This window comes from Microcaecilia unicolor, chromosome 2 (assembly GCF_901765095.1).
Source record: "Microcaecilia unicolor chromosome 2, aMicUni1.1, whole genome shotgun sequence".
NCBI classification, from domain to species: domain Eukaryota; kingdom Metazoa; phylum Chordata; class Amphibia; order Gymnophiona; family Siphonopidae; genus Microcaecilia; species Microcaecilia unicolor.
In genome coordinates, this window is record NC_044032.1 from 158094450 (window position 1) to 158119967 (window position 25518).

At 40.6% G+C, this 25518-nt stretch overlaps 1 protein-coding gene across 4 annotated transcripts in view; it reads left to right on the forward strand.

The window, feature by feature from the left end:
• Positions 1-25518, forward strand: part of PAM (peptidylglycine alpha-amidating monooxygenase) — a 553254-nt gene that overhangs the window by 384504 nt on the left and 143232 nt on the right. For all 4 annotated transcript variants that reach the window (XM_030193423.1, XM_030193421.1, XM_030193424.1 and 1 more), the window contains exons 11-12: positions 9164-9240; positions 11834-11937. In XM_030193423.1, coding sequence (XP_030049283.1) covers positions 9164-9240; positions 11834-11937 — 181 coding nt within the window. The remainder of the gene's footprint in view (positions 1-9163; positions 9241-11833; positions 11938-25518) is intronic.

Below are 25518 nucleotides of genomic sequence, written 5' to 3' on the forward strand. Positions count from 1 at the left end.
GAGCACCCAAAAAATTATTGTGTACATTAGATTATTTTTTTTTCTCAAACGAATGTTGTTAAAGAGTGCACATTATTCCCCAAAATCTATATAGTGCGACCTAAGTTGCTTGGCCATATTCTGTTTTGTGTTTGCAACGTAATTGGCTTAGCAAACCAATCAGCCCTGATAATTGCCACTTAAACAATTATTGCCACTAATTGGCTTTAATTAGAACTTGTGCACACAACTTTATAAGCTTATTCTATAAAGTGATGTGTGTAAATTCTAAAACTCAGATCTGAGAAGGAGGCATGGCCAAGGGAGGCTCATAGGCATTCTTGGCATTTACATGCAGAGTTATAGAATATGCCCGTTCCATGCATAGCGTTGGTGTTGACATATGCACCAGGTTTTAGTTGGTGTAAATAGCCATGACTAAATATAGTCATAGGAAACGGGTGCTGGGGGTATCCTATAAACAACACCTAAATTTAGGGTATTCTATAAACCATGCCTAACTTTAAACATAGTTTATAGAATACGCTTAGGCGTATTTTTTTTGTTGTTCCGATTTTTTAGGCATCATAAATAGAATCTATCCGTATATGCATTTTTCTTAAAGAGGGTGCACTATTTGCTGAATGTCTTTATAAAAGCGGTTAATAAATCTCAATAAATAAATAAATTAAATAGTGCACACTCCTTCCTGAGAGGTTGTGCATGTGCAGTGATTCATGAATGGGTACTAACTCATGTAATGTGCATCCCTTGGGAAAGAGTGCGCACTGTCTGAAAATTTTGCCCTCTAAGAAAAGTGTGCACTGTGGTCCAGGTTCAGTAACTGGCACTCAGAAATCGGCACTGGAAAAAATCGGCAATAAGTGCTGTTTTATAAAAGGTGCCCTGAGCTTGAGTAACCTTTATAGAGTAGCACTTACTACTGATTTCTGTGCCCAGATTTGAGCTCTAGCATTTACTACAGCTGAGACCTAATGCCATCACCGAACTCTTTTGTCTCATTATACTCAGCTTCAGATTCACCTTAATGATATCATTTTCAGAATATCATGGTCTAGTTTAACAGAGACCCTTTAGTAAGATCATCAGACCCGCGTAACTACCTCTCTAATGGCTTATATGAGCCAGGCATATTTCAATCAAAGCCCAAATATGGGCACCCATATTTGGTCAACATATATGGAATCTTGGGGCATGTGTGTATAGTGTGCACTCTTAACTGTGAACAGTATTTGTTTTAAACAACTGCCTATCTCTAATGCTCCATGGTATATTTCCCTCTTCAGTAAGCTGTCCTTGAAAAATGTTTGTGGAGCATGTCCATATTCAGACAACCAACTGCCATCATCATGTTTTTTTTTTAAAGGTCTTCCTTTCCCTAGGCTAATTACAGAAACATTCTATGTTCTTTCTCAGTTCCATGTGCCATGAAGATCAGTATATGATGTCTCATGCTTTTGGAATGGATCTCCCTTCTTGACACCTATTGCATTATGTGATACTTTGCTGATTGCTTTTATAAGAACATAAATGTTGCCATACTGGGACAGACTGAAGGTCCATCAAGCCCAGTATCCTGCTTCCAGCAGTGGCCAATCCAGGTTACAAGTACCTGGCAAGATCCCAGAACAGTAATACAGATTTTTTGCTGCTTATCCTAGAAATAAGCAGTAGGTTTTTCCCACGTTCATCTTAATAATGGCTTGTGGACTTTTCTTTAGTAAATTATCTAAACGTTTTTTTAAACCCTGCTAAGCTAAATGCTTTTACCACATTCCCTTGCAACAAATTCCATAATTTAATTACACGAGTGAAGAAATAATTTCTCCAGTTTTGTTTTAAATTTACTACTTAGTAGCTTCATTGTGTGCCCCCTTGTGCTAGTATTTTTGGAAAGAGTAAGCAAGCAATATACCTGTACCTGTTTCACTCCACTCAGTATTTTATAGACCTCTATCATATTTCGCCTCAGCTGTCTCTTCTCCAAGCTGAAGAGTCCTAGCCACTTTAGCCTTTCCTCATAGGGAAGTCGTCCCATCCCCTTTATTGTTTTGTTGCCCTTCTCTGTATCTTTTCTAATTTCGCTATATGTTTTTTGAGATGCGGTGACCAGAATTGCACACAGTATTCAAGGTGCGGTTGCATCATGGAGTGATGCAAAAGCATTATAACATTCTAATTTTTGTTTTCCATTCCTTTCCTAATAATTCCTAATGTTCTATTTGCTTTCTTATCCGCTGCTGCACACTTAGCAGAAGGTTTCAACGTATCATCAACGATGACACCTAGATCCTTTTCCAGGGCGGTGATTCCTAATATGGGACCTTGCATCGCATGGCTGTAGTTTGCGTTTCTCTTTCCCACATGCATCAGTTTGCACTTGCTCACATTAACATTCCATTTGCTTTTTTTTTTTAGCAGCCACAGTGATTCCAATCTTTTTCTTGGGTGGCAACTCTTAACTCGGAACCCAGCATTTTTCTGTATTTGGAATTAATTTTTCCTAGGTGCATCACTTGTCCACATTAAATTTCATCAGCCACTTAGAAACCCAGAAAATAATTTAGAGGCTTCTGCACGGTTAAATTGCTTGTGAGGGGCTATTCACTGATATTCAGTGACACTTACTGCCAGGGGTGTGCTTGTAAATTTTTAACAACAGGCTCTTTCTCCGGAGTAGCCAGCTCTGCAGTTGGAAGGGCCAGGGGTGGCCGGGGGGGGGGAGGGGAAGCAACACTTGCCTCTCTCTCCTCCCTCCCTTCGTGTGAGCACGCTAGGCATACCTTTGCTGGCAGCCACCACTCCCAACGTCTTGCTCCGAGCAGCATGCTGGAACTTCTCTCACATGCTCGAGAAGTCTCAGCCTGCTGCCCAGAGCTGGAAACAAGGAGCGGGGAGCAGCAGCAGTCTATTTACTTGGCTGGCAGGGTTCAGCATCTCCACCAGCAAAGTAAAAGAGAATTCAGCAGGGGGCCCAAGCCCACATTTTGGGAGCCAGTTGTTAAAGTAGCCATGGAGGGCCCTACTTTAACAACCGGCTCCCAAAATTCTTAAAAACTTAACAACCGGCTCTTGCGAGCCTGTGAGAGCCTGCTCCAGCACACCACTGCTTACTGCTAAAGCCATAGCTGACAATTTTGTGGGCACTCTGGGGATAGATTCAGCACTTAACAAACTGCTGATATTCAGCTCTTAACCACCTGAGCTAATCGGACAGTCCTATCCTTGTCCAGTTTTACTTAGGTGGTTAAGTGCTGAATATTGTACTTAACCAGATATGAGAGAGCCAGCCTTACATTCCTGGATATTCAATGCTGGTGCCTGGACATGGCTTGGCATTAGTTATCTGGACATAATGCCGTTGCCAACCAAAAAATGCTGAACATTTATCCCCAGTGTTTGTCTCACAAGATCCTTCTACAAAGCCTTGCAATCCTCTGCTATTCTAACAATTTCAAATATGTGGGTGGCACAATTATTTCATCACTTCGCTTGTCATTCCTATATTCATATCTTTTACGAGTATGTTAAATAGAAGATGTCCCAATACAGACCTTTGGGAAATTCCACTACTGACTCTTTTTTAATATTGACAACTGACCATTTATTTCTGCTCTATTGCCTGTCTTTTAGCCAGCTCACAGGCCACAAAAGGGCATGAGCTCCTTTCCCATGACTCTGATTTCTAAAGGAGTCTCTTTTGAAGGTTTTTCTCAAATGCCTTTTGCAAATCCAAATGCATTCTACCAACTGACTCACTGTTATCCACTTGCTTGTTTACACCTTTAAAAAAATCCCAATAAATTGGTAAAGTAAGACTCAACTTTGCTAAATTCATGCTGACTCATTCCCATTAAGCTGTTACTATAAGGTCATTAATTTTGTTGTTTAGTATAACTTCTTTTTTTTCCCCATTTGTTTTTATGACATCAGTTTGAAACTTACAAAACAGATATCAGCAAAGAGGTATAGATCTATACATTTCCCCAACTACAGTATCAGCTTTCCTCCCTATCCCCAGACCCTCCACTTCCCCCACCCCGCTCTCTCTTCGTCCACTTTTCCTCCTTCAAATTTGTATTGGATCAATTCAAAATAAACTGAAAACAAACTTGGCTTCTTCCATTATCCCCCTCCCCACGTACAGCAGGAAAAGCTCCCTTCCTCCAGCACCCCCTATCCCCTCACATATTCCTCGGGGTCCCTTGGTGGCTATACAGATATAGAAATTACAGGAAATATATGTGGAACACAATAAGTAAATAGATGCAGACCAGTGCAATGACTGAAAAGTGTTTATACATATGGTGGTGAGTACTAGAAAACAAAGAAAATAAGCTTGAAAGAAGATATGCACACATCCACTGTTCGAGACAGTGTAATATATTAAAGATGAGTGTTTGCGAGTGGTTAAGCATGCAGCCTAAGAATAACGAAGATCACAAAGTTAATGAAAGTAGCAGAAAATATGCAAGCAGTGTGCACATAGGTGACCATACATTATGTTATGTATATAAAAACAATATGTATATATGCACCGGATGTGAACTGTATGTAGCAGAAAGTAAAGTGAAGTAGTGCAAAAAAAAAAGTTGCACTAGAAATGGGAAAATAGAGGAAGTGTGTGTACATATGGTAATATGAAAAAGCAGAAGGTGAAGAATAGTGCAAAGTATTAGAAATGGTCTAAATACTGAACAAAGTACACATATTTTAGAGGATATACATTAGTGTACATATGGTGACACAAGTGAACATTCCAAAGATGTATACATCTAAATTTGGCACAAATTGCCAAACATAAATATAAAATTGTACAAAACACAATTAATGAAAGCTATCTTAAAAATAAAAACATGAAATCTAGTGTAAATAAATACATTATCATGAATATAATTGATAATGCAATAAAATATAATATATAATGTGTAAGAGGACAATACTTGCAAAAGTGCACATACAGTGGTATAAATATAATCAATATGTATAAACATAGAATAAAAACATGAATAGTAGTATGAGTGAATGCATATTTGTGAACTGCCAGTGAATAAAGCACAATATGTATAAACCACATGAAAGTAATTAAATAAAAGAGAACTGTGCCCAGATCAGTATAAACATGATGATTCAATTAAATGAGCTAGTACTGTATAGAATGTAATAGGATGAAATGGTACTGTGTTAGATGTAACCCATCTATATATAATATATGTGTGTCTAAAATGGCTTATAAAAACCTGATAGTATATCTTAAAAAATATATAGACCAGATAAAAATATTATAGAGGTACTGGATGACTCCACTAAAGACAGATGAAATAAAAGGTGTATGTGAACTAAAGTGCATCTACCCAAAGGTTAAAAGTTAAATGAGATGAACCAAAAGCAAGGTAGGCTCTGACTTGCAGCAGGTGAGTCACATCTAAGCAGGATCAAAGATGGCAAAGTTTTGTCTCCAGTAGGGATGGCTGGAAGTACTGTAATGGAGGCCAACAGCTGGCAAGCTGGAGTGGATTAACGAGGAAAAGGAGTAGGACAAGCAGGCTGTTTCCAAAACAAGGGAGACATGTATGTAATTCCAAATCTTTATTGGAGAACAACAAGTGACTCAACACAGCTGCTGTGTTTTGGCGCCTGAGCGCCTGCGTCAGGAGTCTACAAAATATTAAAACATATATAATATTGATAATTTAAAAGTACATGAAAACTCTCAAAATTATATTAAATATTGAAGGACGTAAATCAAAATTTAGAAGTTATAAAACCAAGGTGCACTCATATTAATTATGATATGATAAGAACAAAAAATACATGTATAAACAGATATACAATAACAGGAATAGTGAAGAAATAAATAATGAACTTGCATGAGTCAAAAGAAAAAATTAGTGATATTACATAAACCAGTTGTGCATATGGCAAGGAAGATAAGTACAGATGAAACACTGAATAACTGACCTTATAATCTAATAAAATGATCTTTCCTTGTTGCTGGATAGAAACACAAGGAACAAGTTACGGTTGAGAATCCTACATGAGAGAGAAAAACAAAATGTACACATACCAATCTCTATATATAAAAGGCACCACCAATGTTCTAAATGAAGCCTCCAGCCGGAAGTGTGAAGGGGGAGAGATATCCGGTTTCCCCATGAGTGTCTGCCCCCGCCCTTTCTCTCTCTTTAACACAAACAGTGAAGGAAAACACAGCAAAGCACGAAATCAAATCGCTCTCTCTGTAACAGTGAAGGACTCAGAGGGGGGAGGGGAGAGAGGGCAGAAGCCCTCACTATCTCTGTAACACAAACACAGCACAGCAGGAAACTTAACACTGAAGGACTGGACTCCGAGGGGGGAGGGGACAGAGAGGACAGACAGCACACGGGAAGGGAGCGAGGGCAGGGAGTGGGACACACACACTCCCACATGCACACAGAAGAAAACCTTGCTAGCCCCCGTTTCATTTGCATCAGAAACGGGGCTTTTTTACTAGTGTCTAATAAAAATGTGGAAATACAGAAGCACTCATATGAGGGGAAAAAAAGGAAGGAGAAAAAAGTTGTGCAATGCGCGTTGTTATAGAAAGGGATATTGTGTGAAAAGGATCGCTATCATGGGGAAGGTTACCACCACTCTGGGACAGACGCTTTCCTTATCTATGATGTAAAAAATGTGTGCATACAACTGGATACACAAAAAAAGGGGGCTGAAAGGTACCGTGTAGATATCCATAAATTATACTAAATGGGGAGGTGTTCTAAAAAAACAAAAAAAACAAAAACAACAAATGAATGAGCCTGTAAAAGAAGGTAAAACTGCCTTGTTGGGGCAACATCTAAGAAAAAGAGGGGGAAGGAGTGAAAAAAGCCCAAACTTTGTGGAAAATGTCTATAAAAAAAGTGTAAATAATAATCAACACAGATCGGTTCTACTGCTTACTAATATTGATAGTCTCAAAAACCACACCTGCAGTAAACAAAAGTGTCTATATAAGATAAGGGGAAAAGTCTCAACAAACTATTGCATAAACACAGTAGTTAATTGCACACAGTAAAAAGTCATCATTGACATAAAAACCCCCATTTTGTCTTTTTTTTTTTTTTTTTATATTGAATTCACTAATCAGACAAAAACAGTAAATAAAAAAAGAACTTGCTATATCAAACGTCCTTATGCATCAATGTCCTTAAGAATCAAATAAACAAATTTATGAGGACTTATCTTTATATCGTAGACTCCAGCTTGTGTGATAATTCATGTGCGGTCCCAACGGTCCCGTTTGCTTCCTCAGGGAGCCATGTCAAAGTTTGAAATTGCTGGAAACAGAAGAAAACATACGTTTTTGATGCACAAGCAACAAAAAAAGTTTTTTAGATTATATCAAATAGACACAATGTACTAGTTCTAATTTCTAAACGCTGGAGAGCACACTTTTCTCTACCCGCTCACATCCGCTGGGCAGGAAAATGCGGACTTTAAACCTACATTAGTCAAATCCAAAGCTGACACGTCATTCGCAATTGAATGCACACTGGCCAGGGCCATGGTACCTGTATTTTTTGCCCACAAAATAATGGCATCAGTTTATCACTCTCTTTGGAACATGTAACCAGTAGAGTTAGTCTCAAAGAAATATCATCAACAGAGGACTCTAAAAAAAAAAAAAAAAATAGTCAAATCCAAGAAGTCCTTTCTCAAAGTATCTAAGCCTCCCTTAGCCACATTCTCCTAGCGAGTTCTAGAAAGTACATAATAATGATTCATCAAAAACATTTCTTCAGGCTTAGAGATCTTTAACATCTCCTTAAAATATTCAAGCAGTAATATCTCTGCAGACAACAATCTGGTACAGGGAAAATTCAAAATCTGAGAGCTCAGTTATAATATGTTGTATTGATTTTTTTTTTGTTTGGGCTTATTTAGTGTATGGTAGAGTACTGAGTCAGTTTTGCTGTTTCAGCTGCATTCTTGTTGGTTATAAGAGATGATGCAGATAGGTCTTTGTCCCAGTGTTCATGCTCCACAAACATTTCTTCAACACTAATCTTTTACTGTAATATGATTGTTAACAGCAGGGATATCCTGTGATTTAGCTTGAGTCTTGAGATTAGTGTGCCATGACACTTGTAAAGCTATGATTCATCAGGCCATTTGGTTCCATTTAACTACACTGACTTCTGGTATTTTGGAACATAATTTCCTGCAGAAACTTTTTAAGTAATTCCTAGCACAATTACTGCACATGCTTTATTCAGCTAATGTAATTTGTTTACAGTATGATAGGAGTTGTATTTGAGTCTTAACAGATATGTGAATTCATCTCAGTTCTGTGATACCCTTCTCTCATTGTACTGCTTTTTTGTGCAGGATGTTGTAATGTTTTAAACAATAGAGGTTATTGTAAATAGCAGACTATGGGCTTTGTTTACTAAGCTTGTCCCCCACAGACAAAATTGGGGAGAGAGCCTTATTAAGGGCTCCGTTTGCTAAGGTGCACTAATGGATTTATTGCTCACTAACCCCCAGATTCTATATAGTTCGTCTAGAGATCCACGCCAAAATCCAAGCGGATTCTATATCAACACGTGTAACTTAACAAGCTTAACAAGCTAATGAGCGCGGATAGCAGCACTTAACAAGCAATAATGAGCAGTAATTGGCAATAATTAGAATTTAGGCACATAACTCACTAAGCATATTCTGTAACGAAGTGCGCCAAACTTCTAACGCATGCAGGCAAAAAGGGGCATGGTTATGGGTGGGGAAGTGAGCATTCCAAAACTTACACACGTAGTTATAGAATATGGCTCAGTGTGCATAAATCTACCTGCTGAAATTTCCACCACATTTTTGTTGCTGTAAATGGATGCATGTAGTTTTAGGTGCTGAGATATCAACTAAGTGTATTCTGTACACTGCGCCTAAATCTAGACACCACTTTTAGAATATGCTTAGTCAGCCCTGATTTCCACACCAGTTTTTTAGGTGCCATATTTAGAATCTCCCCCTAAATGCTAACAAGTTCATTGGAATAAAATGGGCTTCTTAGCATTTAGCATGCACTAAATCCATTAGCGCATCTTAGTAAAAGGAGTCCTACCTCATGTATAAGTTGATTTCCTGAATTCTCTTGTTTAATGCAAAAACACGTTTATTGCAGGTCAAGTAGTAAGTGGCTACAGAGTTAGAGATGGCCAGTGGACATTAATTGGTCGACAGAGCCCCCAGCTACCACAGGTATGTGTATTTTTATTGCATGATTTGTTACACAGCAGCAAACCATGAAAGCAAGTTGAGCAGATGCATGATTTTTCCATTGTGCAGTATGCTATTTTTCAGTTACATATTTTTAGAGGTCTCTATTTTTATTTTTGTAATGTACAATTCACAACATTCAAAGAAAAACCACACACGAAATCCATTAACGGGCATCACACACTGTAACAAGCCTGTGAATCATGTGCAAGGTTCCATAGTCCTGGCTAGTACAGACCTGAATTTTTGCCCCTGGTAAATCATGCTCATGTTGAGAATGTGATGACATGGTATTGTGGAGCGGCAATGTAATAGTCCAGTATACAGTTGTGGATTTGATATACTGTCTTTCTGTGGTGGTACAACCAAAGAGGTTGACTTATATGCTGTACATTACTCTAAGCAGTAACCTCAATGAGGTATTTAAAATATTTATTTATTAGGATTTATTTACCGCCTTTTCAAAGGAATTCACTGAAGGCAATGTACAGCAAGAATAAGTCAAACACAGGCAACAGACAATTACAGCAGTAAAAATATTCAGATGACAATACAAGGTATGTCAACACAATATGCAATAAAACATTCTTAATATCATAGGATGTAAACAAAGATGGAGCATATAGATAGATAAGAGAGTAGTAGGAGTTAAATAATAAGAGGACTAATTTAAAGAAAGTTGTACGTAAAGTCAGAAAGATGCAAATATGGTACATTTTTTTAATAACATGGGCATTGTTTTGTCCCCACAGAATGTTTATAATATAGTGTTTTGTATTTCTAGTCCAGTTGTATCCTGAACTACCAGTTCATTTCTTCTTGCTAATTACAACTCAGAGTTTATTGGTCACCTCTTTGCATGTGACCTCTTTCCCCTTGTATGGGAGAGACCTGCCCTGGTTTGCCACAGTCCACTATCATATACCCTTTTAATTATGGCCCTGGCTTCTGCCTTCTGGGTATGCCTGCTTTGTCCTCCCTTCATGTGCAGGAAAGAAGAGAAAGTAGAAGTCTCCTGTGAGCAGCTCCAGATGTGCCGCCTTCTCCCTTCATCCGAGTACCAGCTATTGTAGACGAAGAACTCTGTTCTCATTCCCCCCTTCCCTTTTCAGACTGTATGCAGTAATGGCCTTATTCTTAAAGATTATGCTCCTAAATTTATGCTTCTAAATTACGAGAATGCTCTATGCTCCAGAATAGATTATGCTCGTAATTTATGAGCATAAATTTAGGAGCATAATCTTTATGTGTGGAAGAGTAGCCTAGTGGTTAGTGCAGTGGACTTTGATCCTGGGGAACTGAGTTCGATTCCCACTGCAGCTCCTTGTGACTCTGGGCAAGTCACTTAACCCTCCATTGCCCCTGGTACAAAATAAGTACCTGAATATATGTAAACCGCTTTGAATGTAGTTGCAAAAACCTCAGAAAGGCGGTATATCAAGTCCCATTTCCCTGTCCCTTTTACTTGATGCAGTAAACTGTTGGAACTTCAGACAGGGTCTTCGTTGTGGAGGTTGGTGGTGGTTTAGCTGGCTGATTAGCAACATATGGAACGTTTTGTGAGATCAGCACAAGCATGTATAGAAGAAACTGAAAAACCGGACATTTACCGGGTAATTCTATAGCATGTGCTCACAGCATGCCGATTGTATGTGCAGGTCATGAGAATAATGTTTTGTAAAGAGGCTTGGATTTGATATAAATCCAAAGCAGTTTACCTTTATTATATGCAGATTTTTTTTCTCTGCCCCTAGTGGGCTCAGTTTTTTTGTACCTTGAACAGTGGAGGATTAAGCAACTTGCCCAGGTTGGCGAATGAGGTGATCAAATTTGCAGACGATACGCTAGTACTCAAAGTTGTTAAAACACTTTTTTGGAGAGCATGGGGTGTGCCTCTGCGCATGACCAGTTATGTCCTTGATGACATTTCTTGCATGTCAGTTCAGGTTTTGTCACTTCACAGTATACCACTAGGGTACTCTCAGACATCTGGACTTCTTCTTTCCACTCTGATCACCATCTCAAACTGGTTTTACTGCAGCTTGAATGACAGCAAGCAGTCCTTTATACCCTTCCCTCCTTTATACAGTCATTTGTATTTCCCTTACACGGGCCCTGCCATATATATCTAGGTTTTCTAGCACATTCAGATATGTTTTTGCTGATTATATAGCTTTAGGAATTATTATACGTTTTCACTGATTTGCACTAATTATAGATTTGCTCTTATAATTTTTCTGTCATTCAGCAGAAGCCAAAAGCTTTCTTCATAGCATATATCGAAGGCCCTATAACTGTAGTTTACAATAGCTTGATTATTGTTTTGTGTCTTATCTACAAAAGCTGAAAAGTGTACTTTATACACTGAATGAGCCAATTAGTCTTTATCTGGCATTATTTTGCTATGTTTACCATGCATGTTACCATTATATTCTGTGCCTGGGATGACGTGTTCTTGAGCGTTCAACCTGTTTTTGAATAGCAAATAGAGAAAAGATTTTCAAAATGCAGCACAGGGTGAGAGGTTAAGGTATTTGAGACCTTGTAATGTAGCCATTCACTTGTGTTTTTTCAGGCATTCTATCCTGTGGAGCACCCACTTGATGTTGTTTATGGTGACACTATAGCAGCGAGATGTGTTTTCAGTGGTGAAGGGAGATCCAAAAACACATACATTGGGTACGTTATACAGTATCACCAGAGCTAATGCCAGTCCGCATGAGGGAGACCTACCAGGCGTCTGAAAAAGAACATCCTCTATGGCAGTCTGGTTAATGGCTCGGAGAAATCTTCTTCTTTCTATACTTTATTTCTGTGTTGGTTTATGCTATAGGTTGTCTGTTGTAAAATAATCAGATTCACGAATGTTTGACGCTAAGATTCCTGATCGTGATGTATTAGTATAATTCTATAATTCGCTGCTTCATTCTATTTCCATAAAGCACAATTTCAGCAATACTTACTAAAAGGATCTAAGTCCAGGAACAACAAGATGTGACATCTTTATTTTATTTTAGTATTTAGCTCATGTCGCTCTGATAGTAGCTCAAGGTGAGTTATATTCAGGTTCAGTAGGTATTTCCCTATCCCCAGAGGGCTTACCATTTAAGTTTGTACTGAGGGAATGGAGGGTTAAGTGAGTTCTCGAAGGCCACAAGGAGAGTCAGTGGGATTTGAATTCTGGTCTTTCTGGTCCTCAGCCTGCTTCTCTAACCTCTAGGTTATTCCTCCATTCCAATATCACATATTGAGACAAATTCAAAATTGTCTTTGTAAATAATTGTCACTGAGATATTAGTTAATAGCACATTCAGATTGCTGTTCCACTTCATTATTTCTGTCATCTAATAATTATGCACACAGAGAAAAAACACGATGCAGTGTAAGAGCCTGTGATTTGAGGTGCTGTGCATTTCAATGAGAACTACTTGTTAATAGAGTTTGATAATTTGCATTCTGATTGCAACAAAATATATCAGTCCTTGTTATAATTGATGACACAGTATGCTAACATAGTTAAGCATAAATTGCCTGGTTGTAAGAATCATGCCCCAGAAGAACCTGTAGTCTGTACTGTAAGCACAGAGAGGGTATGAAATTAAATCAAGGTCTTACAGTGAATGATAGACCTGAAAATGGCCAACTCTTGTGCTATAAGCCCTTAACTGTTTCATCTGCTATCAGCACACTAGATATTTAACCAGCCAGAAAAACATTCATTTTACATAATATAGATTTTGTACTTGTTGAAACAAAATGGAATCCTTTGTGAACTATATAATCATTCAGAAGTGCACGCAACAAGCAGAAAAACCCTGTATTAATTAAAATTTTTACTGCAAAGTTATTCTTTTTGAAATTCTTTAAAGGGGGACTGCTGTGCATTTCTTACTGTAAATGAGGACTGTAATTATTTACCAAGAAGGTAGTGAGTTTGGAAAAACGCATTCATTTTATGATTCCTGTAATTTTTTCTTTGTTTGGTATAGCCTGGTATGGAGGGGGTAAGAACAACCTATAACAATATTACATAAATGTGCTTCCGTATATGACACTGGACTAAAACAGGGGAAGTCAGGATTCCATAATTTCAGTACTGCATCACATTAGACAAAAATGATAGATTTTTAAAACATGTGTGGTAGCATAGACCCACAACCAGGTTTGGAACCATCTGAAATACAGCCAGACAAAGGGATGCAAGTAAAACAAAACACTTTTATTGTATTTTCCAGGGCTGTGGAATTGGTAAATCAAACCTTCAATTCCAACTCCTCTGTTTTTCTACTCTCTGACTCCAGCTCTAATTCCGGCTCATGCTAAGTGTAGTAAATCTAAGAGATATTTGATTAATTACAGAAACATAGGATATTTATCTGCCTGAAAGGCTCTGTTTAACACAAGACTCTCTCTACTTCAGGAAGCAGGTGAAAGCTTGGCTCTTCATCCAGGCCTATAATGGAAGAAGTAACTAAGTTGTTAGTCTCACTCGCACAGGGCATGACACGGGCTGCACATACTGCAACAGGACATGTTTATCCACTCCTAACCTAGCTGAGATCATATTTAACCATCTCTCTGACCTCATGTACAGCTTTCTTTAAATTAGTCACCTTATTTTCTAACTCCTCTTACCTATCTATATGTTCCATCTTTGCTTATACCTTTCACTATCAATTAAAATGTTATATTACATATTGTGTTGGCATTGTAAGTAGTATACCATGCCATACTTTGTATTGTTACTTGAATGTTTTTACTTTTGTAATTGTCTATTGCTCATGTTTGATTTATTCTTATTGTATACCACCTTGAGTGAATTCCTTCAAAAAGGCAGTGAATAAATCCTAATAAATAAATGTACAAAATTAGTACTAATAGACCACAAAATATTTATTTGAAGTTTGAACAAAGAACCTGAACAAAAAATATATAAAGTATAAAATGATAAATTTACCATATATTATAATGTTTTTATTTTGAAGATGAAGTTGGAGTCAGTGTATTTTTACCGACTCATACTCCACCCAAAATTGCTTTCGACTCTGACTTCCACGGCCCTGGTATTTTCATGTATACAGGCCTGTTTAGCTCACAGACTGGATAAAGTACTGTTTCTCTAATTTCCTGCAGTCTTCGTATATCCCTGTCCCTGATGGGTTCCAGAGTGTTAATATGCACTCAGGGTTCCTGTAATCTTCCCACAGCCTGTCTCTGACAGGCTACACATTAAACACACTCAGGCCTGCCTCTAGCCTGGCCTCAAGGGTTAATAACTAATAGGGTTTCCAGGTAAACCTTCTACTTGGAGTAAGCTTCTATGTGATGTAGGCATCTGCCGAAAGACCACTGCTTTCCTCTTCCTCAAGTACTGCAGCCTCAGCGTGGAAAACCCAGGAAGAATCCCTTCCTTTTGCTGAAGGCCTTGCTGTCTTGTTCTGCCAGAGGACTTTTGTCAGCCTGCTCTCTCTCCTTGAACCCCACCCTCATCTTATTATTATTATTATTTATTGCATTTGTATCCCACATTTTCCCACCTATTTGCAGGCTCAATGTGGCTTACAGAGTTTTGTTATGACATAGTCATATAACATAGACATAGTCATTATAAGAAGTCGGTTACAATTCGTAGTGTACACAGATTAAGAAAGGGTAGTGAGAAGGAGGGTTTTAGACAGGATAATATAGAGGTGTACTTTAATAGCTGGGTGAGCTGATAGGTATTTCTGTAAGGTTATGGGTTCTCTTTCTGGCCTTGTTGAAGAGATGTGTCTTCAAAGATTTCCGAAAGTTAGTTATTTCATCAATAGCTTTTAGGGCTGTAGGAAATGCATTCCACAACTGCGTGCCCATGTAAGAGAAGGTGGTGGCGTGTACCAGCTTGTATTTTAGTCCTTTACAGCTGGGAAAGTGCAGATGTACTAGATATTACAGGCACAAGCAGAGAAGCATTACAGTACAGCGCTGCGTATGCCTTGTAGCGCTATAGAAATGCTAAATAGTAGTAGTAGTAGTAGTGGAGGAATTGAATGGAATCTCATCTTGGACTGTGCAAAATAAGTGATGGCTTGTCCCCCATACAGATAATTTATCAAAAATAGTGCTATGTCATACATGGACTTATTCTAAATTTTAATAGAAATGTGCAAGAATTAAGTTGGTTCAATGAAAAAAATTGGTCACATATGAAATAATCTCATGTGAATTGTAGGTTTAACTAACACCAGCATGTAACATAGTAAGAGATAGCAGATAAAGACCTGTACGATCCATCCAGTCTGCCAATCTGGATTATCATTGAATCAACAATGAATGTGATGTAAAATATTGATCATGGTCTTTCTTTGGCATGTCTGGGACACGCCATAGAAGTCCGCCCAGCCCTTTCCTTACATTCCAGCTATTGGAGATGCTGTCGAAGCCCACTCCAGCTTATCTGTCTAGTCATTTGCAGGACACAGACCATAAAAATCTGCCCAGCACTATCCTCAGGTTCCAGCCACTGAAGTTGCTGTTGAAAACCCTTCCAGCCCATCCTAAACTGGATTGTCATATATGAGACACAGACTGTACAGATCTGCCTGGCACTGGCCCTAGTTCATCACAGCCGGAGTCACCATCTAAGCAACACTTAGCACATACACAAACATGCAGCCATTTAAGTTTTACTGTTTCCCCTTCTCTGGAAAAGATTTGTTTCTATATTAATACCCTGTCCTTCCTTTCCTCAAGGATATAAATATTCAAGTCTTCCAGTCTCTTCTCATATGTCTTAGCGTTAAATTTTAACTGCCAAACATTAGACCATTCTTCTAACTTTTGCAGATCCTTTTTCATGTTTTCCACTTCCTCCTGGGGCTCCACTCTATTACAAATCTTGGTATCATCTACAAAAAGACAAACCTTACCTTTTAACCCTTTGGCTATGTCGCTTACAAATATATTGAACAGAATCAGCTCCAGCACTGATCCTTGAGACACTCCTCTACTCACCTTTCCTTCCTTCGAGTGAATTCCATTGACTACCACCCTCTGGCATCTCTCTGTCAACCAGTTTCTAATGCAATTCACCACCGTGGGTCCTAATTTCAGCCTATCAAGTTTATTTAAGAGCCTCCTATGAAGAACTGTGTCAAAGGCTTTGCTGAAATCCAAGTTAGATTACATGTAGCGCATGTCCTCGATCCAATTCTCTGGTTGCACAGTCAAAGAATTAAATCAGATTTCTTTGGCATGATTAGCCTTTGGTATAACCATGTTGCCTTGGATCTTGTAACTCACTGGATTCCAGGAAATTTACTATCCTTCAGCAACACTTCCATTACTTTTCCAATAACTGAAGTGAGGCTTACCATCTAGTAGTTTCCTACTTCACTGTGTTGATGTATTTTATCAAAAAAGAGAACTAAGATTAATAAGCTCAAGGAATATATTACATTTGGAAGGTCAAGGTCCTACATTTTTAATGTAACATCTAATATTGGTCTATATTGCTAATTTTACAAATATTGGATGTTCTGTGGTAAAATGTGTTCAGTTGATTTAGTTTACATTTACCCTTTGGCGAGCCTTAATCATTTAATTTACATCCTTTTGAAATCATATTATGCCCATTGCTCTTTATATCATGGAACATCATCAACCAGGGTGAATAGATTTCTGTAACATTGATGCAGTTGTTTCTCATTTCTTAGATGACGCCAGTGTGCTAAAGCAGTATCAAACCGAGCAGATCCCTGCTGTCAGCTTTCTCCTGTAGAGAGGGACAAGGTGCAAAAGATCAACCTTGAGTTCACTACCAAGCCACCACCTCCTCTTCAGCCTGCAGCCCCATCCAACAACCAACCAACCATGGCCTCTTTCTCCTCCTCTCCTGAGATCACCGAGGATGAAACCTCCCGCCTTCTTTACTCCTCGAAATGCACCACCTGTTCCTCCGATCCCATCCCCACCAACTTACTTAACACCATCTCCCATACTGTCACCCCCTCCATCTGTCGCATCCTTAACCTCTCTCTCTCCTCTGCAACTGTCCCTGACACCTTCAAGCACGCCGTAGTCACACCTCTCCTAAAAATACCATCACTTGACCCTACCTGCCCCTCCAACTACCGCCCCATCTCTCTCCTACCCTTCCTCTCCAAAATACTTGAGCGCGCCGTTCACAGTCGCTGCCTTGATTTTCTCTCCTCTCATGCCATCCTTGATCCACTTCAATCCGGTTTTCGCCCTCTACACTCGACAGAAACAGCACTCTCTAAAGTCTGCAATGACCTGCTCCTCGCCAAATCCAGAGGCCACTATTCCATCCTCATCCTCCTCGATCTATCCGCGGCGTTTGACACTGTCAATCATGATTTACTTCTTGCCACACTGTCCTCTTTTGGGTTCCAAGGTTCTGTCCTCTCCTGGTTCTCCTCTTATCTCTCCCACCGCATCTTCAGGGTACACTCTCATGGATCTTCCTCCACTCCCATCCCACTATCTGTTGGAGTTCCCCAGGGATCTGTCCTTGGACCCCTTCTCTTCTCAATCTACACCTCTTCCCTAGGCTCACTGATCTCATCTCATGGTTTTCAGTATCATCTTTATGCTGATGACATCCAGCTATATCTCTCCACACCAGACATCACCGCGGAGACCCAGGCCAAGGTATCGGCCTGCTTATCCGACATTGCTGCCTGGATGTCCAACCGCCACCTGAAGCTGAACATGTCCAAAACCGAGCTCCTCGTCTTTCCACCTAAACCCACTTCTCCTCTTCCTCCACTCTCTATCTCAGTTGATAACACCCTCATCCTCCCCGTCCCATCTGCCCGCAACCTCGGAGTCATCTTCGACTCCTCCCTCTCCTTCTCTGCACATATCCAACAGACTGCCAAAACCTGTTGCTTCTTCCTCTTCAACATCAGCAAAATTCGCCCTTTCCTTTCTGAGCACACCACCCGAACTTTTGTCCACGCTCTCATTACCTCTCACCTTGACTACTGCAACTTACTCCTCACCGGCCTCCCACTTAGCCCTCTATCCCCCCTTCAATCCATTCAGAACGCTGCCGCACGTCTTATATTCCGCCAGAACCGATATATTCATATCACCCCTCTCCTCAAGTCACTTCACTGGCTTCCGATCAGATACCGCATACAATTCAAGCTTCTCCTCCTTACCTACAAATGCACCCGGTCTGCGGCTCCTCACTACCTCTCTACCCTCATCTCCCCCTATGTTCCCACCCATAACCTCCGCTCACAGGACAATCCATCCTTTCAGTACCCTTCTCCACCACTGCCAACTCCAGGCTCCGCTCATTCTGCCTTGCCTCACCCTATGCCTGGAACAATCTTCCTCAACCCCTACGCCAAGCCCCCTCCCTACCCATCTTCAAATCTCTGCTTAAAACTCACCTCTTCAATGCTGCTTTCGGCACCTAACCTTTCGAGAAATATAGTATGCCCCATCAGATCGACTCTACACTTGTCTTTTAGATTGTACACTTGTCTCTAGATTTACACCTGTCTTTTAGATTGTACACTTGTCTTTAGATTGTACACCTGTCTTTTAGATTGTAAGCTCCTTGAGCAGGGACTGTCCTTCTATGTTAAATTGTACAGCGCTGCGTAACCCTAGTAGCGCTTTAGAAATGTTAAGTAGTAGTAGTAGAGTACTTAAAACATTATTGTGGTAATGTACCCCATGTTGACTGGGGTATCCCTTTTGTGGGGTCTTCTAAAAGTAGGGTGATTCTGGATTCTCTACAGGGAAACTGGTCCAGCAGTTGGTAATGGAGCCCACTCAGGATGGGGCCATACTGGACTTAGTGCTTACAAATGGGGAAAGTGTTTCTGATGTTAAAGTGGGTGATCTCTTGGCATCCAGTAATCACCGGATGGTGTGGTTCAATACTAAGGTGTGGAGAGGTTCATTCCAAAGCAAAGGTTCTAGACTTCATATAAAATTAAAAAAAAACTTTATTGAAATGAGGGTAAACCTCAAGGAGTTGTTACCTGCATGGGAACTTCTCGAAGAAGTAGGAGAGCAGTGGGAAAAACTGAAAGGAAAGTAAATTGGTGTTCAAAAGTAGTAGCTGAAAAGGTAGAGAAAAAGAAGTCGGGCAACAATATCTGAAAAAGCAAAGAGAAGCTTATAAAGTATTTAGGAAAACAAAGATGTGAATAAAAGAAAAAAATTGCCAATATGGTAAAATGGGGGGGGGGGGGGGGGGGGGAGACAGGACATTTTTTTAGATATGCTACTGATAAGAGGAAGGACAAAAGTGGCATTGTGAGACTCAAAAGTGAAGAGGAGGAATAATAGTAGCTGATAAGGATAAGACAGAACTGTTTAACAAATATCTCTATTGTGACTTCACAGATGAAGGGCCAGGAGTGAAACCACAGAATAGAAACACAAATAGGTATTGAAGTATGGTAGACACTGAATGATTTTCAGAAGACTGTGTTTGCAAGGAACTAGCAAAGGTAGACAAAGCAATGGGGATGGATGACATATTTCTGAGGGTACTTAGGGAAGTTCTGGTGACTCTGCTGGCTGACCTTTTCAATGCTTCTGTAGTATTGGGCATGGTCCTGGAAGACTGGAGAAGGACAAATGTGGACCCTCTTCACAAAAGCAAAAGTAAGGATGAGGTTGTGAACTACATGCTGTTCAGTATGACCTTTTGTCAGGTCTCTCAAGGCTAAACTGGGTTTCTGAGCCCTTGGACCACTGCCATAGAGCGGCAGTGGCAGACAAAAACCCCCAACCAGCACTGGGCTAACACACCAACAAGACAAGGACTGCAAACATAGATATGCAAGCAGGAACACACTGGACTGGAACACAGGACTGAAACAAGACTTCACCTGCACTTGACTGCCGTTCCCTAGGGGTTGAGCCCCTAGGTGCGGGCAGCCGGCAGGACTTACAGGATCCAGGAACACACACACGGAGAATAGGACTCTAAAGCAAGCTTGACTAACAGGGACCAGGAATCAGGACACAGAACTGAGGATACTTCCTCAGGTAACAGGATTCAGCAACAAGCTTGCACAAACAAGGACTGAGGGAAAAGGCAGAGGGGAATTAGAAGCACAAAATAAGACAGGCAAGGCAGAACACAAAGCTAGACTACAACAGCAGCAACCTAATACCAGAGCACTAACAGAAGGCTGAACACAAGGCAGCCACAAACACACAGAGAAACAAAACAGGCTCACCACCGAGTACTGCAACCGGAGAGAACAATCCCAGGTGTAGTATGGTGAGAGCTAATTACACCCCCACTGGCAGCAGCCAGCACAAGGAGACAGAGCAAGAACAAGTAAGAAGATTATAACAAACACCACTGAACCAAGCAGACACACAGAAGCAGAAGGCAGATATGCCCACAGACAGGAACAAGCAGAATGCAACAGCACACCGACTGACCTATAGCAATGCAAAGGCAAACTTAGGAAGTTCCCAGGTGGTAATAAAGGCACTACAGGTGAGGTCACCAGCAGGGTGGGGCTTAGCAACACAACAGCAGACAACGGCCTGGCTAGAACAGGATCCCGGAATGGGCTAGCCTGGACTGGAACGGATTTCAGGATTTTCACACAGGCTTCAGGATTTACACACAGACTTGGCTTGGCTGGAGGAACCCCAAAGCAAGTCCGACAGGGAATATAGTCACAATCGTGACACCTTTATGATAAGTAAATTAATGGAAACGTTTCTAAAATAAAAAATGATGAGGTTTCTGGAATCCATTGGATTTCAGTACCCAAGCAGCATGGTTTCACTAGAGGCAGATCTTGCCAGACAAATCTGATTAATTTCTTTGGCTGGGTTACCAGAGAGTTGGATTGATGGAAAGTGCTAGATGTGATGTATTTAGATTTTAGCAAAGCTTTCAATAGGGTTTCACATAGCAGCTAATATACTGAGCACCCTAGTTATGAGCTCTAAAACAGTGCTTCCCAAACTGTGGATCGGGACCCCAATTGGGGTCACAAAACGCCTTTGGAGTCACAATCTTGGTGAGCTCTCCATAAGTGCATCAGTATTCTGCACCTTCAGGGGTTTGGAGAAAGAAATGATTTTCATGTGGGGTAGTTACAAGAAGCTGAGCACTCTATTGTTCATGCCCTGTCAACAATCGAAAAAGGCACAACAATCTCACCTTTTACATTCATCTTATATTTCATCTTTATTTGATATATGGCAAATCAAAAATAAATATCTGAGTGGTTTACAAAGGTATTGATTGGAAGGGAAATAGACAACACAAAGAAGAACTACAATAGGAGGCCTAAAGGGAGGAGGGGAAGGAGCACAGGCAGCTCCTTGTGACTCTGGGCAAGTCACTTAACCCTCCATTGCCCCATGTAAGCTGCATTGAGCCTGCCATGAGTGGGAAAGCGCGGGGTACAAATGTAACAAAACAAAAAAAAAAAGGTGCATTTATGTTCCACCTTATAGTGCTGGTCATATTAGGATTTTAGTTTTAGCCATAATCATGGGAGTCACAGCCTCAAAAAGACTGGAAAGCACTGTTCTAAAGTGACTAACAGGGTTAGGAAGTGCTTGAGTGGAAGGCAACAGAGGGTAGTGGTAAATGGAGCTCACTCAGTGGTGTGCCACAAGATTTGGTTCTTGTGCCAATTCTTTTTAACATTTTTGTAAGCAATATCACTGAAGGGCTGTCTACTAAGGTTTACCTCTTTGTAGATGATACCAAAATCTGCAATAGGGTAGACGCCGTGGATGGGCTCCTGGTGGAGGTGGTGGAGACCAAGACTGTATCTGAATTCAAGCAAGCCTGGGACAAGTACATAGGCTTTCTAAGGGAGAGGAAGGTAGAGTAGATAGCATGGATGGGCAGACTGGATAGGTCATCTGGTCTTTATCTGCCTTCATCTTTTTATGTTTCTATATAATACCTGTGCTGTGCTGTCCCAATATGCGCTGCCATATTGGGACAGACTGAAGGTCCATCATGCCTAGTATCCTGTTCCCAGCAGTGGCCACCCAGGTCACAAATATCTGGCAAGATCCCAGAGCAAACCTTTATTGTTTCTGTGGTTGTTTGATGCAGCAGATGGTGATATTAAAGCTATCGTATTAGCAAAGCTTTTATTTTTTTTAGATTAATTTGACATCTAAAAAGAGCAGCTGTTAAGAATCTCCTTTTTGTTTTGATTCATATTTCATCACTGAGGAAATGCGAGTTTGGACATTTTTGAGAGTTGTCTCTGCGAGTTGCTTCCACAGTTCTGATTCTAGATAAATTGTGGCACTTCTGTGCTGTTCTTTGTGGAAACTGTGAACAGTGAACACACTAATACATTTGCAGTTCAACTTATTTCATATTGTAAATAGTGTTCGCTTTTATTTGATGGTGACATGCAAAAAAAAACATTCTGCTCAGCATGTCTACAGTGCACCCACGGGAAATATGCTGGGCAAGTGGAAGAGGAAGAGTGGCGTTGCTTCATCCCCTACACCCTCTCAGTATGTCTGCATATTTTCTGGAGGTGTGCATTTTGACACTGTACGAAAAATATTGATAAACCTGCATTTATATTCTACTTGCTAGTGAATAGTGCTGTGCATATTAGGATTTTAGTTTTGATTATTCACCTTTCCAAATCCAAACTCAAGACAAATTACTCTCAATTATCGTAGGGATTTTCTTGCCCCAAAATTACTATCTGAATGGTGAAGTGACTTCAAGATCACAAGGAATGTTAATGGAATAAGTGGAGTTTGAACCCTTAATTTCCTGGTTTTCTACTAGGTCCTTGGTCTTCATTCCAAGTCCTCAAGAGCTTCCAAATGGTCATGTTTTCTGGATATCCCTAATGAATGTTCATGTGAAAAATTTGCATACAGTTGAGGTAGTAGGTATGCAAACCTTCCTCATACATCTTTATTAAAGATATTCTGAAAACCTGACCTGTTGGTATTCATTGAGAACTGAAATTGAGGAAAGAAATGCTTAAGAAGGGGAGGGAGAAATTTCTATGAGGCAGCTTGTAAAAATATAAGAAATGTATATGGGCTAAAGAAAGGTAGTCTTTAAGACAAAGTGGGGAATGCTACTGAGCAGCTACGTGATGGCAGCATAGAGGAAGGGCTTCAAGAAGGTTATTAATATTTATCTACCATAATCCTCTCCTGTTTGGTCTCCTTCGCCTCAAGAACTGCCAAGATGGTGACTCCCCAGCCCAGTGAACCTTAACTGACAACCATTATGCAGCAGTTGAAATGGATGATGCTCCTCTACTATTAGTAACCTATAGCCTGTCATGAAATCTTCCACAGTACGTGAAGATTGGAAGGTAGTCAACAAAATGCCAATGGACTCCAAGAGTGATCAGGGAAACTGCAGATCGGTGAACCTGAAGTCAGTGCCAGGCAAAATGGTAGAAACTATCATTAAAAAAACAAAATTACTGTACACATAGGCCTGGTATAATGACACAGAGTCAACATGGGTTTATTGACTTTAAATTACAATACAATAACAGCAATAACTCAAAATTCCAAAACCCCCTCTCACCCTCTCAGGCCGTATAGTAATACCCCAATGCTGAGATTACAAACAAATTGTGCATTGCTAACTTGACAATAAGTATCAAGGGTTGCCCACATTCTCTTAAAGGATGCCAAGCTCTTCCTCTTCATTGCATCCACCTCCTCATACTTTCTGACTAGACATACAGCATTCCACCACCCATGCAACTCAGCATTGCTTTTCTGTTCAGACAAGATTGATTGAATAGCAATTCCCATAAGCATATCAAACAATTTTTAGCTCTATCCTCCTGCAGATCATCAGACAATGCAGCTGATCTCAAAATCACAGTCCTGTAACTAAGCTCAGCCTGAAAACCAAACACACACTGAACCTGATCCCAAACAGGATCCCCAAACTGCTTCAAACTAGAACAGTCAAAGATAAAGGCGATTAATAAATCCCAAGAAATAAATAAATAAACATATAAAACAAGGATCCCACAACAGACTTGCAAGACCAACAGACATCAGACCTATCCCCAGACAGCTTTGACACCCTTAGAGGGATCCAGAGCACTTTATGAGCTGTATAGAAGAGTGATTGTGTGATCGAAGCTGACAAAGATGGACAACATCCTCCGTGTGAAAGCGGCAGATAGCCTCCCTTCGGGCCCTCCCTGTGTCCCGCCGTCGCGGAAACAGGAAGTTCATCAGACGAGGGCGGGACACAGTGAAGGAAGGCCCAAAGGGAGGCGATCTGCCGCTTTCACACTGAGGTGAGGCGCTGCTGATTTTAATGCAGGGGGCTCGGTGGCAGACGGAGGGGGACTGTCGACGGGTGGGCGAGAGGAGACTGGGGACTGCGGCGCCGGTGGCCTGAGAGTGGGAGAGGGAGGCAACAGTGGTAGCGATTGGGGAGGAGGCACGGGGGGCCCGGGGGCGGCCTTGCCCCAGGCCTGGCTCATTCTCTCGGCGGCCCTGAAAGCTAGTAAACTCAATAACCTCAACATGCATACTTTGTACCCTTGTTTGGAGTGGACAATCAGTGTTGGTGTTAAATATATTGGGGCCCATGGCAGAAAGTCTATGAACAGGCTGTGCCTTCTTCAGCTTTAGGCAAGTTTGAGGTCTCCTGTAGTATGGGATGAAGTGCAGTTGCATTAGTTGCACCCCATCTTTTCATCATGTATGATTACCCACTCCCAAGACTGGCCCTCTGAGCAATAATCAAAAATATCCAGTGTTTTACACGTGGAAACGACTTTATTACCCTCCATATATTTATTCCCTTGGACTGAGAATGGTGCCGCCGAGCAGCCCTTCCACTACTGGTCGCCCTGGGAAACCAGAGCAGGGGCCATAGGGAATTATAGTTGTGGGTTTGTTGGGCACGGTCACCTAAGCTAGGCTTCCTGCGAAGCTGTCACTTTTGAATGGTTCGCTTTAAAGGCAATATATCAAAGGTACAGAAATGTCTGTGTGGAAAAATAGTTTTCTGTAGTTGTGTGTCCAAATTCTCTTTATAGAAGAAACTAGTACATTGGTACTTGTTAGGCAGCAATGGAATGAAATGGGTTGAACTTTTAAGTATCAGCAGAGCCCACTGAGCCCAAGAGGCTGACCTCTTTAGTCTCTGAATAAGTAAATTTTCAGTGCCTAGGAAACTCTTTCTCATTTTTTTCCCATCTGGCTAGCACCGTTATTTGTTTCCATGGTGAATAAACGAGCAGTTCATGACACCACTTGGAAAAGTCAGCA